This window comes from Raphanus sativus, unplaced genomic scaffold (genome assembly GCF_000801105.2).
Source record: "Raphanus sativus cultivar WK10039 unplaced genomic scaffold, ASM80110v3 Scaffold0109, whole genome shotgun sequence".
Taxonomy (NCBI): domain Eukaryota; kingdom Viridiplantae; phylum Streptophyta; class Magnoliopsida; order Brassicales; family Brassicaceae; genus Raphanus; species Raphanus sativus.
In genome coordinates this window covers 1-13,515 of record NW_026615429.1, presented here as the reverse complement: position 1 = coordinate 13,515, position 13,515 = coordinate 1, and the positions used below count along the sequence as shown (strand labels likewise).

Sequence of the window (13,515 nt, the reverse complement as noted above, 5' to 3'; positions counted from 1 at the left end):
ATACAGAGATCCTAAAACCTAAAAAAAAAAATACTAAAAGTTGAAATACAAACCAAAGTAGTTTGATATCAACTAATCAAAATTTTCATAACAATATAAATAACATTAAATTTGAACATATAACAATTATCAAAATAAATGCATCTTACTAAAATACAGCCAAAGTCTATTAATGTATACTAATCGTATATTCAAACCAAATATTTTAATATTATCAAGAAGTTGTAAATATCATTTATCTAAGTAAATATCAAAAACTTCCGCGGCGTAGCGCGGGTATTTACCTAGTCTCGTTATAACGAGGATATCATGGCTTTAAATTTTTCTTCCACGGGCATTGGAGACGATTTCTCGATGGTGATTGTCTGAGGAAAATATCGGACTTCCTCTCCACAAACATCTCTCTGTCTCTCACCCCGCGAATCTTTGCTTTTCGAGGAACAATGAGCAGCGTGGCATCATCGTCCGAGGAATCTCCCGATTCAGCTCAGCGGATAGATTCGTTCAACGTCCAGCACAGTGTCTATTTCGTCCCCTTCAGGTATCTCCCTCTCTCGCTATCGCATTCTTTCATTCTGATTTGGAATATTCCGCGAATCTGAATCGCATCTCTCAGTAACATTGGGGGAGTCTGATTCGAATGTGTTGGATTTTAAAATTGTTTTGATATATTTTTAGAGATTTCGATAACTTATGGGATCCTTAATCGGATGTAACTTCGTAAACCTATTGGTAGTTGAGCTGAGAGCAGACAAGAATGAGAGTCAAATCAAAGATTCATTTGTAACTTTTTGGATATATCTCAGGTGGTGGAAAGATGCTCAAGAGTCAGTGCCTTGTGAATCTGTTGAGAAACGAGAGATCTTGTATACGGCAGCGACTACTGGGTGGTCGTCTTATGGAGGCCCAATGAAGTTGATTAACAACATCTTTAACTCTGATATCTTGTTTGATCTCAAGAGAGAAGGAGATGCGTTACAGAGTGGAGAAGCAAGCGTCTCAGGGAGGGATTATGCTTTGGTCTCCAGTGATATGTGGCTGCAGGCACTCAAATGGTAAGGGGGGGGGGGTTGCTTCCTCTGTACATACCTGAATGGTTTCCTCTAGAATGAAATCCTAGAAAAGCCTTTGTTAGAATGTGTGAGAAAGCTACAGACTTGAGTCAATCGTCGTACCAATTATATTCTCATAATTATTGTATGTATGCTTCGGTATCATTTACATTGTACCTTTTTAGAAAAGCGAAGGTGATGTTCCTTAATTTGTTACTTATTTTGCTCGCAGGCACCATAATGATAAAATTAGTGAGAAAGGCGTGAAAAGTTTATCGGCTGGAGGCGTTGACAGAGGTGATGTTTATCCAGTACAACTCAGGCTCTCCGTCTTGCAGGAAACCAATTCATTGGCCGTTAAAATTTGTAAAAAGGTGTCTTCAAGCTTTAAATAAACCCTTCTTTATTTGCCTAATCTAGTGCCTTAATGGCGCCACATTTTCTTGCTGCTATAGAAGTGCAGTGATCCACATATATTCAATGGGACTTGGTTTCCTCAGAACTAAAGTTTCATAATTGAATTTCCCTATGAGACATTGCATAACTATAGGTCAGGAGAATCTGCCTTCTATCTGCTAAATTTGTAATCTACAGAATATACTTCTAAACTTCAAACTTCATTTCCACTGAAGATTCATGCTAGAACCATATTAGAACCCATTTAGTTTCGTGTTCCATATATTTTTTTGGTTTCAAATCTTATATTTTTCCGCCTGCAGGACAATTCAGTTGAGTGCTTCAGACGAGCATGCAAGATATTCAGTTTGGATTCGGAGCAGGTATTGTGTTCCATTTATTATATGTACACGATATGCATGTCAGTTTATGCTTATCTGGCGCAGGCAATATTTCTGATATTTATTCATGCAATCACAAATTATACCTGTACCTTTGGTTCTGCAGCTGCGCATTTGGGATATTTCTGGGCAAACAACCTTGTTTTTCGAAACTGATCTGAACAGTTCCAAGGATTGCCAACAACAAAGAGATCAAGAAGTAAGTTTGACGCCTTCCCTTTTCCTTTTGTTGTTTCATACTTCCTTGATGCGGTATTTTTTTTTTAATTCATCATTACTTTTGGTCCAACAGATGCTCTTAGAGCTGCAGATTTATGGGTTATCAGACTCCATCAAACTGAAGGAATCGAAAAAAGAAGATGGTTCCACACAGCAAACCAACGGAATTACCAATGGCATTAATGGTGGCACACCGTTCAGATTTGGACGGAGTCATTCTTTGAGCTTTTTGGGAAAAGCTGGAGAAGCGGGAACCTTGGGGCTGACAGGCTTGCAGAATCTAGGAAATACTTGTTTCATGAACAGCTCCCTTCAGTGCTTGGCTCATACACCAAAGCTTGTTGACTTCTTTCTTGGAGAGTACATCAGAGAAATAAATCTGGAGAACCCGTTGGGAATGAAAGTATGCCAGTCTATGGTTCTTTGTATAGATATTTGCCGTGGCTGATTAATATATTCTTTTGCTTCTTGCTTAGCCTCACCGATCCAATTTTCTTCTGGCAGGGTGAGATCGCGTTGGCTTTTGGTGACTTGTTAAGGAGTTTGTGGGCTCCAGGTGCATCCACAGTGGCCCCAAGGACATTTAAAGCAAAACTTGGCCGATTTGCTCCTCAGTTTAGTGGCTTTAATCAGCATGATTCGCAGGTCAGCGAAAACCCTTCAGTTTATAGAATCTGAATTAAGTGAGCCTTTCTGATGTTTCTTCCTGTCCCTCAGCATTAAAACCGCATATTGGATATTCGATTCATGTGTTTTGGGTTTCTGATTTGGTTACAGGAACTTTTAGCTTTCTTGCTGGATGGACTTCACGAGGACTTAAACCGTGTAAAGAACAAGCCTTATGTGGAAGCAAAAGATGGAGATTGCCGTCCAGACGAGGAAGTGGCTGATGAATATTGGCGAAATCATGTGGCTCGGAATGATTCAATAATTGTTGATGTGTGCCAAGTAAATATCTTCAGGTTCCCAAATTGTTTATATACCTCTGCCAGCAATCACGCTAAGGATTGGGTTTGACTGCACATTAGGAAACTTTAGTTAGTTTGAATTCAGCTTGAAAAATGTTGGATGGCTCAACATGTGTAGTATTTTTAGGTTTCACGTTTCATTTGATCTAAGCTGCATATGTTTGAAAATTCTTCCATCAGATTGGTCAATGCAATTTTATTCTCTTGAATTGGATCATATTACCTTGTTGTTAACTTTGTCAAGTTATTAGATTGTTGTCTCTACACAATCTCTTGAGTGAGTTGCTTTTTGTTTAATATGGTCTGACTATGTCATGAACTTTTAGCATCCTGGATATCCTCATCTTCTTTGATTCAGTGCATTTGCTAAGAAAATACCATGACATTGATATGCATTTCTGATTGTAGGGCCAGTACAAGTCAACATTAGTTTGTCCTATTTGCAAAAAGATTTCTGTTATGTTTGATCCGTTCATGTATCTATCGCTACCTTTGCCATGCACGTCAATGCGAACAATGGATTTAACAGTCATGAGTGCCGATGGAGGTAGTCTGCCTGTCTCAGTGACTGTCAACGTTCCTAAGTTAGGCAAATTTGAAGATCTTCAGAAAGCTCTTGTCGCTGCCTGCTCTTTGCCAGAGGATGAGACTTTACTGGTTACTGAGGTATATTTCTTTTATCATACGCAATATTTGTCTTATTTTGGTGCTTAGGCAGAACATTTGTAAATTTTTTCTTCATTCGGTCTTTACTTTAATAGGTGTACAACAATCGGATTCTTCGCGTCCTGGAGGATCCGACTGATTCATTATCCTTGATCAGAGATGGTGACAAACTTGTCGTGTATCGGTTAAAGAAAGATGCAAACGATTCTCCTTTGATTGTATTTATGCATCAGAAGCTGGAAGAGTAAGTTTTATGCCTAGTATTCAAATGCTAAGTAACGTTCTTATCAAGGCAAACTAGTTAAGACATTATCTGTTTGTTTATGTAGGCAACAACATAGATTTAAACTGCATTACATGTACTTACCTCAGCAACCAATATCTGTCGCTCTTGCCTTTGTATAATGCATCTCTAACATGCTTTTGTTCAATTAACTAGTGGTACTGCAGTTTCAAATTTACGTCTTGGGTATATGTAACCGTTTTCAATGTTTTTTTCAGGCAGTTCATCTGTGGGAAATCAAGCCCAACTTGGAAGGGATTTGGAATCCCCTTGGTCTCGAGGCTTTGTGATGTCGAGAATGGATTTGATGTTGAGAACATGTCCTTAAGTTGCTTAGTTCATTTAAGATGCCTACTGAAGTCGTCAGAGAGAATCTTGAAAATCCAACCGAAGAAGAAGCGACTGATAAAGCAGGTACCGATGGTACTACTTCAGTTGAGGATAAAAATTCCACTGATGTGAAGGAGCCTACCGAGTCTCTTCCAGACCCTGTGTTGAGGCTTTACCTAACCGACGACAGAGGAGGCTCTATAGAATCTGAGATATTGAAAGAAAAGCCTGTAAATATTAAATCCAAGCGGTTGAATGTGCTTGCACGTTGGCCAGTGAAAGATCTAGACGTTTATGATACTTGTCTTCTGAGCTCCTTGCCTGAGGTTTCCAAATTTGGAACTAAGAGACCCCAGGAAACAGTCTCGCTTTACAAGTGCCTTGAAGCATTCTTGACGGAGGAGCCTCTTGGTCCTGATGACATGTGGTGAGTTGAGTATCAAAACCATTCTCGCATCTATTTCTCAGCTTTTTGATGAGTAAAATCTTTTAACAATCTCTCACCTAGTGCAGTTGATTTCGATCTTTATTTTTATATTTTACTTTTAGATATCCAACTAGCTGACATGAGAGTCATAAACGTTTTAGGTATTGTCCTGGCTGTAAAGAACACCGACAAGCCATTAAAAAGTTGGATCTCTGGAGGTTGCCAGAGATACTGGTGATTCATCTGAAGAGGTTTTCTTATAGCCGGTTTATGAAGAACAAGCTGGAGGCCTTTGTGGACTTCCCGATAGATGGTCTTGATCTGTCAAGCTACATCTCATACAAAAATGGTCAGACGACTTATCGCTACATGCTATATGCGATTAGTAATCACTATGGGGGAATGGGAGGTGGTCATTACACTGCATATGTCCACGTAAGTGTTAAAGCCATCAATACTCTTCGCGTGTACGTCTCAACGTTTATTGGGTTGTGTCCATACGGCTTCTGAATCTCTAACTACTTTGATTTTTCATCTTCTACTTTTTACAGCATGGGGGTGATAGATGGTACGACTTTGATGATAGCCATGTCAACCAGATCAGCCAAGAAAAGATCAAGACTTCGGCTGCTTACGTTCTGTTCTATAAACGTTTAGTTGAAGAATAAATGAACCAGAAGCTGGAAAGGACAAGAAAGAGAGGTATGAGCAGTTTTAGGGAAGCTTATTCATCATTGCCTTGATTCTCATTCAGTAATGATCAAGGGTCAAAGCAGCTTTGCATACAGGAGAGAGAAGAAGAGCAAAAGCCCGAGAGGAAATGGTGCGGGGAATTCATATAATTTTATACAAAAGTTGGTGTCTGATTATTTCATTGAACTATATTCAATTTAGAGTAGGAAGAATAGAGAAATGCCTTTGAACAAAACCCTAATTGTTGTTTAGTTTTTATGTCACCTGTTGACCATGAAAGTTAAAGGAAACGTCTCCACTTTTTAACTGTTTCTTTTTTTTTCCTTGAGGAGATTCGTTCGTGTTCTCTTCATTGCTTTGATAAGCAATTACGTTTAGAAATTGTCCAGTCTTGTGGAAGCCATCGCAACCTCAGGCAACATCTACCATTAGTTGATGCTTTATTGTTAAAACAAATATTTATACTCCGTATATGTGTGAATCAATAGTACTATAAACTTTAACAACTACAATCTATTCTTTAATTTTTACTACCTTTTTATATCTCAAAGAGTCTCAACAAACAAGTTGTGTAGCTGCCATAGTTTTAGTCAGAGTGAGGTAGGATTGGGTTAAATGTACATTCTAAAATTTACAGCTTCTATCATACGATTTTCCGGAAAGCGAGGGTTTCATTTAAAAAAAAAAATTCCACAGTAAAAAATTAAAAATCCTCTTTTACTGCGTAGAGAGCTGTGCCATACACGGCGACCGTTTCTTCTTCTTCTCCTTCTTCGAGTAAATCGCTTGTAGCCGGAAAATTCGCCGGAGGTGAATCAAGGGTTCGATTTCTCAACCCTAAATTAGAAGCATCTGCCTCGAGAAAAATAGTTTTGCTGGATTCTGTTGATGTAGAACTTTTTACTAGGGTTTATGCATGCTTCCAGTTCATCTGATCACGACTCTTCCTTTTAATTTCACTTTTTTTTTTGTTTTACTGCAGCACTGTGCTCTTTTGGTAGTCGAATTCTCTAGACGTGGGAATGGTGAGTTGAAATTTCGTTCTCTTCCCCCCTTCCATTATATTGTTTGATTAGAGATAGTAATATCTATCTATCTGTACTTTTGAATTTTGCAGTCGAATATTCGAAAGTGGTTTGTGAAACCCCATGATGACAAGGGTAATGGAAATGCTGCGGAGGAGACTGCACCCTTAAAATCTGAGCAGGTGAGGTTTTGCTGCTCTGCTCTTCTTGTGTAGTATGGATTGGTGTGTAATTCAGTAAACCACTATTTTGAATTTTTTTTTGCCCCTATTTTTTAATTGCATTCTGTGAAGTTGCCTGAAACTTGAACACACTTATTGTATAGGTGTGTGTGTTTTTTCTTTACTTGTTGTTCAGAGCCATTGAGAGTGAGCTAGAGGCGACACAGTATTATAAAAAAATGTATATATGTTTGGTTTGTTTTCTGGCGTTAGTGTTCGTTCTGTTAAACACGTGGAGATGAATTGGCAGGCTAGTGAAGACCTGGAAACTGCTGCTAGGAGAAAAACGAGCAAGTATTTTGCTAAAGAAAAAGCAAAAGCTAAAGAGGTGGGAGCACTTCCTGCCAAGAGGAAACTTAAGACTGATTCTGATGATTTAGGCAAGCCCCGTCCAGGAGAGGATATTAAGGTTGATGGTGATGATTTTGAGGTGCCTAGTTCGAGGAAGACTCCTGGTAGCATTCCCAGCAAGAAACTAAAGTGTGGGTCAGGTAGAGGAATCGCAAGTAAAACTGTTGTTAATGACGAGGATGGTGATGATGGTGAAGATGCCCAAGAAAAGGATACTCTTAGATCAGGCGGAAGAGGCCGTGGAGGTAGAGCTGCATCAGGGGGCTCAACTGGTGGACGAGGAGGTAGAGGTGGAGGGCGAGGTGGGTTTATGAATTTTGGTGAAAGGAAAGACCCACCTCATAAAGGACAAAAGGTCTGTACTTTACTTGACTGATGTCTTATACTAGTAGTACCTGGGGGGGTGGGGTCTTAATGTTTAAATGACCTATCTCTGCTTTCAGGAAGTTCCTGAAGGCAGCCCTGATTGCTTAGCTGGATTGACATTGGTAATTAGTGGAACACTTGATAGGTATTTCATACTTCTCGCCTTCCCCAAGTTTTTTTTTCGTGTTAAAGCTTCTCATGCCCTCTTGACATTGCAGTTTAGAAAGAGAAGAAGCAGAAGATCTGATAAAGCGACATGGTGGCCGTGTCACAGGCGCCGTTAGCAAGAAAACGGTCTTTCTTCACACCTTATATTTTCTGTGTTTTTTTTGTTGGTTGGAATGAAGGTAATGACAATGACATAGAATTAAAATTCTTGTTTGCAGACGTACCTTTTGTGTGATGAAGACATAGGCGGAAGAAAATCCGAAAAAGCTAAGGAGTTGGGGTGCGTGTTCACTACTTATTGCATAACTAAAGTATAATTTTGAGGTGTTTTTGGTCTTCAAACATCCTGACTTGTAATACTTTTTTCAGCACTAAGTTCCTTACAGAGGATGGCCTATTTGACATGATCCGTTCCTCTAAACCCGTACAAAAGTCTATGCCTGAGAGGACAAACAAAGGCACTGAAAAAGTCAGTGCACAGCCGAAGAAAAGTCCTCAAAAAGAAGAGACAAGAGGTATGACCTGTACTTCTATAGAGCATGCATTTTTGGGTATCTGTCTTAAGTTCAGAATGTTGTGATAAGACAATGCTCCTTTGGCTTCAATAAATGCTTTACCAATTTTCTCAATTGCCATTTCTTCTCAATATCCCTTTAGGCAAACCTTTAGCAAAAATTTCGCCCAACAAGGTTCCCCCACGTCCTTCCCCGGCAAAGGGATTAAAGAAAATTGTCCAGTCTTCCTTGCCATGGACGGAAAAGTACAGACCGAAGCTTCCAAATGAGATTGTTGGGAATCAGTCAATGGTATGTGCCAATATCATTGTATGTTGCTTTTTGTTCAGTGACATGAAAATGATGAGTACTTTATCAAATTGGTTGCAGGTTACTGAGCTTCACAACTGGCTGTCCCATTGGCATGATCAATCTAGGGATACTGGCTCAAATTTTTTCTTTTCTATATCAAAAGGAAAGGGGAAGAAATATAATGATGCTGGTGTCAAGAAGGCAGTACTTTTGAGCGGAACACCTGGTATTGGAAAAACAACATCAGCAAAATTAGTTAGTCAGATGCTTGGTTTCCAGGCAGTTGAGGTTAGTTCATGATTGCTTCTATTAATTGGTTAATGATCAGTGTCGCGCACATTCTTTGCTTGAAAGATATGCTTTCTACTTTATTTAGGTTAATGCTAGTGACAGTCGTGGAAAGGCAAACTCGAATATCGCCAAAGGAATTGGTGGTAGCATTGCAAATACTGTAAAAGAACTTGTCAATAACGAAGCCCTTGCTTCTAACATTGATAGGTATGTTGTTTTTTGTTCTTATACCTCCCAGTGCTGGTAACTAGTCCTAGATGCTTGTATTTTTCCCTGACATGGAGGAAAAATTTGATCTTTAGGTCAAAGCACCCGAAGACTGTTCTAATCATGGATGAAGTTGATGGAATGTCTGCAGGCGACAGAGGAGGTGTTGCCGACCTTATTGCTAGCATTAAAATGTCAAAGATTCCTATTATTTGCATTTGTAATGACCGATACAGTCAGAAACTGAAGAGTTTAGCAAACTACTGTCTGCCCCTCAATTTCCGGAAGCCCACGAAACAGCAGGTTAGATTAAGATTGTTGTACTTGTTCTTTCTGTAATTTCTTTTGATAGTTATGCAACAGGTTTCCACGCCGTGGACCAATTGTGGTCGCTTTGGCATGTTTGTTTTGTACCATTTTCGTTCCTAGAGCTCTTGATTATCTTCTATCAGATAGTTATTTCAGTAGTTGACAAGAAGTGCCTGTTTATACTTAGAAGTTAGGGCTATTGTGAAAGCACCTCAAGTTGCTTAGTCGGCAACCTTTCGCTTATATTAAAAATGTCCGTTCTCTTATAAAGCAAACTTGTCTTTCATTACAGATGGCAAAAAGGCTGACGCATATTGCTAAGGCAGAAGGCCTTGAAGTTAATGATGTAAGATTCGGTACTTAATGTTTTTACTTTAACTAGATTATGTCAGTAATTGCTATAGCAAGTTCCACACAACCATACATATACATCTGCTCGGGACTATTTTCTTTGCGAGATATCATGTTCATGTCGTGCTCCTTTACTAATAAAACAAATGAGAATAGAAGTATCAGATTTGGTGTAAAGTGTATGTGTCAAGCAGTGTAAAGGGAAGACAGTCCCATTTCTCTTCTAGTTTTGCATTACTTGATTTATTTTCTGGAATTCAAGTCCTTGGGAAATTGGATGCCAGTTATAATGACAGAAACGTTTTACAGAATTTGATTCCTGTTTTATCTGTTTCCACTCGACCTGCATTCTAAACTTCAGCTTGTTTTTGCTCAATCTCATAAGCATTTTTGTGCTGGGCATTATGTACTACCAGCTTGTCCCCCTGCAAATCATATATTTTTCCTTTTTTTTTCAGATTGCCCTGGAGGAACTCGCTGAGAGAGTGAATGGTGACATACGGCTAGCCCTGAATCAGCTCCAGTATATGAGCCTGTCGATGTCAGTCATCAAGTATGATGATATCAGGCAGCGCCTGCTAAGCAGTGCGAAGGATGAAGATATTTCCCCTTTCACAGCTGTTGACAAGTAATGTCTCATGCCATATTAGTTTTGTGTTGCACGTAGTAGTGTATATCTAAGTGTTTGGCATTGCGGAAGTGTCTGAAGTTGATCATATAGCTGCGGTCATATCCCTTGTTTTGTAGTAGAAAGTTTGTTCTTATTTCACCTTAGTTACTATTAATTATTCCCTTTCAGGCTGTTTGGTTATAATGGTGGGAAGCTGAGAATGGATGAACGGATTGACCTAAGCATGAGTGATTTTGATTTGGTTCCCCTTCTTATACAGGTCTATATTTTTGGATACTTGTGAGGTTGTTTTCGTGATTTCTTGAACAGGTTCCCACATGAGAATGTGTAGAAGCAGAATAAGAATTTTGTACCTCATTAACCTTTAAAATTAAAGACTATTTGTTTTCTTTTCTTCTGGCAGGAAAACTATCTGAATTATAGGCCGAGTTCCGCCGGCAAAGATGAGGCAAAAAGAATGGAGTTACTTGCCCGTGCTGCTGAGTCTGTTGCGGATGGAGATATTATCAACGTGCAGATTCGGAGACATAGGCAATGGCAACTCTCTCCATCTTGCTGTGTTGCTTCTTCTATTCTCCCGTAAGTTGCTTCCCCCCTATTGAAAATAAGATTTGTCTTAACTAAAATTGCTATTTGTTCTCTTATAAGAAGTTTGTGTCCTGCCCTAGTGTGTTTGATTTGTTCCTCTGGTTTCTAAAACCTATAATTTATTTTATGTTGCCATGTATGAATATAATGAGCTTTCTGATACTGGAGAACTAACATATAGTTGTTTTGTTTGAATAGAGCTTCCTTGTTGCATGGATCAAGGGAGGTGCTCGAACAGGTACTTACTGGTCTTTCAGAGAAGTTCATTACACAATATGGAAGTAACCTGGAAAGTTTCTGCTAGCATTTCAATGTGCCTCATTTTTCTGATGATGCATATCCATATTCCACATGTTGCGTTTTCGGATTATAAGTTTCTGAGTCTGCGATCCACCACTCATATTGAAGTTTGGTTTTCGTACAAATCAGATACTTCCTAGGCTGTAACATTTGAGCATGATTACTTTTGTGTATGGATATGGTTATTGCATGAGCCTGTTTCTCCGGTTTGTAGGTCTGAATCTGCCTAGAATATGATGATATTAACAATGCAAAGCTGTGGACGCATACATTGAATGCAGGGAGAAAGTACTTTCAATAGATTCGGTGGGTGGCTTGGCAAGAATTCTACTGCGGGGAAAAATACAAGGTTGCTGGAGGAACTGCATGTTCATGTCCTTGCTTCCCGTGAATCCAGCTCTGGAAGGTTGTTTCTACATTTACATTTAGCTTTATCAGTTATCTCTTATGTTTCCTTTTCTTCACGATTACTACCTTTGATAAGTTTTTGACTATTTAACTGCTATCTTGCCTCTCATTCCATCCGTTGTGAAGAGTCAACTTTCTTGACCTCCTGGCTTTCTTTCTATCAATAATATGTGATATATATTCCTTACTCTAACTTTCTGATTAACGTCAATATTGACCACAGGGAGACTCTTCGTGTTGATTATCTTCCCCTTCTCTTGAATCGCTTGACGAGTCCACTGAAGACACTGCCTAAGGTTGCTATCTGTTTCTTATTCATGAACGCACTATACACTTGTTTGTATAATATCGAGGATAATGCCTAACATGATGAGATATTATTCTGTGTTATATGTCAAAAATGTGCCCAGGATGAAGCTGTTTCAGAAGTTGTTGCGTTCATGAACACCTACTCTATAAGCCAGGAAGACTATGATACTATTATGGAGTTAGCAAAATTTAAGGTATAGACGATTTCCTTTTTTTTCACGGGATATCAACGCCAGCAAAATAGCCCTCTACTAATATACAGTATTGCAATCTCTATGAGTTAGGGACGTACAAATCCATTGGAAGGTGTTCCACCTGCTGTTAAGACAGCTTTGACTAGAAAATATAAAGAGACAAATAAAACCAGAATGGTACGTGCTGCCGACATGGTGCAGCTTCCGGGTGTGAAGAAGGCACCGAAGAAACGAATAGCTGCAATGCTTGAACCCACTGTTGAAAGTTTAAGAGGTGAAGATGGCGAGCAGGTAGCAGAAAATGAAGAAGATAAAGAATCAGACGCTGAAGACTCAGGTACTGTGCATTTTTTTTTGGTGAACTATTATAGTAGATTCAGGTAACTGGTTCAGCATAATCAATGGCTGAGCATCAGAAACACATTACATTAGGTATGCAAACTACTTGATCATATGTAAGTAATCCTGACTTTGGTCTTCTCTGTTTTGCTTTTGATATTCCAGAAGAAGCAACTAATGGAGAAAAGCTGGAGTCGAATCTAAAAAATCTGAATGCAAGAGGTCTCTTGTTACTTCTTTTGATCAGTTGTGTTTTCTTGTTGCTTTAAAAGAGTCAGCTTAGAACCATATCTTGGCTCTGAATGCTTCTTTGTTACACCACATTCCTCTATCTCTGGGAGGGATTTTGTTGAGAGCATCACAAGCTAAGTCTAAAACGAACTATATAATTGAGTTGCAGGGATCCGAGTTGAGGTGGATTTGAAAGTATCAGGTTCAAAAAAGACAACTGGCAGAGGCAGAGGCAAAGACTATATAATTGAGTTGCAGGGATCCGAGTTGAAGTGGATTTGAAATTATCAGGTTCAAGAAAGACAGCTGGCAGAGGCAGAGGCAAAGCCGCAGAAGCTGAGAAGGAGACAGGACGAGGCGCAGGTTCCAAGAGAAAGAGATGAGAAGCCGAAGACGTCGATTATCAAAGAAATGTATCTTTCTGGAATGTTCATGTATAAAGGCTTTTTCGTTAGTTTTTTTCCTGGATTGACAAATGAATTTGTGTTGTTTCTGGTGTGCAAGGGTGGTGGATTCTAGACTTATAGTTTGTATCTAACGCAGAAAGCCAATTACCTTTTTGAACGAACCATAGGAATAAGCTTCTGCTCCATACATTTGGTTTTTGCTTGGCCAAGTTTTTTTTAAGATAAGTAACAAACATACATACCAAAGCTCTTAAAGAAAACAAAAAAAAATATTTTCCAGGAATTTAATCGTTTCTAACAAACTAAGATCATGATCAGATTGAATGGAAGAAACTAATGAACCACTGAATAATAATAACAACTAGATCATGACCCGCTCGACCGAGCGGGAGTCATTTTTTTTTATCTTTGTTTTTACTAAATGTTATATATGATCGCCAATGTGTATTAATATAAAATTTTGATAAATAACAATGTGTACTAATGTGTTTAAGTAAGCAATGTGTTTAATTACTAAATTTGATTTTTAAATTTTATAATAACGTAAAGTAGATTTTTCTGTATTATTTAAAATATAT

At 38.8% G+C, this 13,515-nt stretch overlaps 1 protein-coding gene and 1 pseudogene across 2 annotated transcripts; both read left to right on the top strand.

Annotated features, from left to right (window-relative positions):
- Positions 1-311: 311 nt before the first annotated feature.
- Positions 312-5,748, top strand: LOC130501165 (ubiquitin carboxyl-terminal hydrolase 8-like; annotated as a pseudogene).
- Positions 5,749-6,016: 268 nt separating this feature from the next.
- LOC108845569 (replication factor C subunit 1) lies at positions 6,017-13,098 on the top strand. 2 transcript variants are annotated; one of them, XM_056996030.1, is made up of 24 exons: positions 6,017-6,035; positions 6,164-6,256; positions 6,418-6,460; positions 6,553-6,642; positions 6,932-7,387; positions 7,476-7,543; positions 7,617-7,692; positions 7,785-7,846; positions 7,936-8,081; positions 8,224-8,372; positions 8,451-8,660; positions 8,749-8,870; positions 8,966-9,173; positions 9,472-9,525; positions 9,989-10,158; positions 10,330-10,420; positions 10,565-10,740; positions 10,948-10,987; positions 11,331-11,455; positions 11,681-11,753; positions 11,868-11,960; positions 12,051-12,297; positions 12,465-12,521; positions 12,700-13,098. In XM_056996030.1, exons 3-24 carry the CDS (start codon positions 6,458-6,460, stop codon positions 12,810-12,812), a joined length of 2,829 nt encoding a protein of 942 aa, XP_056852010.1. In that variant the 5' UTR covers positions 6,017-6,035; positions 6,164-6,256; positions 6,418-6,457; the 3' UTR covers positions 12,813-13,098. The 2 variants fall into 2 exon arrangements, with proteins under 2 accessions (XP_056852010.1, XP_056852009.1); XM_056996029.1 differs by lacking the exon at positions 6,017-6,035 and having other exon boundaries at positions 6,083-6,256.
- The last annotated feature ends 417 nt before the right edge of the window (positions 13,099-13,515 follow it).

What these genes read in the sequence shown, in the direction of transcription:
- LOC108845569 (XM_056996030.1), top strand. An exon ending in ATTAGTGGAACACTTGATAG is followed by an intron (nt 7,544 to 7,616) that starts GTATTTCATACT and finishes TTGACATTGCAG; the next exon opens with TTTAGAAAGAGAAGAAGCAG. An exon ending in GCGCCGTTAGCAAGAAAACG is followed by an intron (nt 7,693 to 7,784) that starts GTCTTTCTTCAC and finishes TCTTGTTTGCAG; the next exon opens with ACGTACCTTTTGTGTGATGA.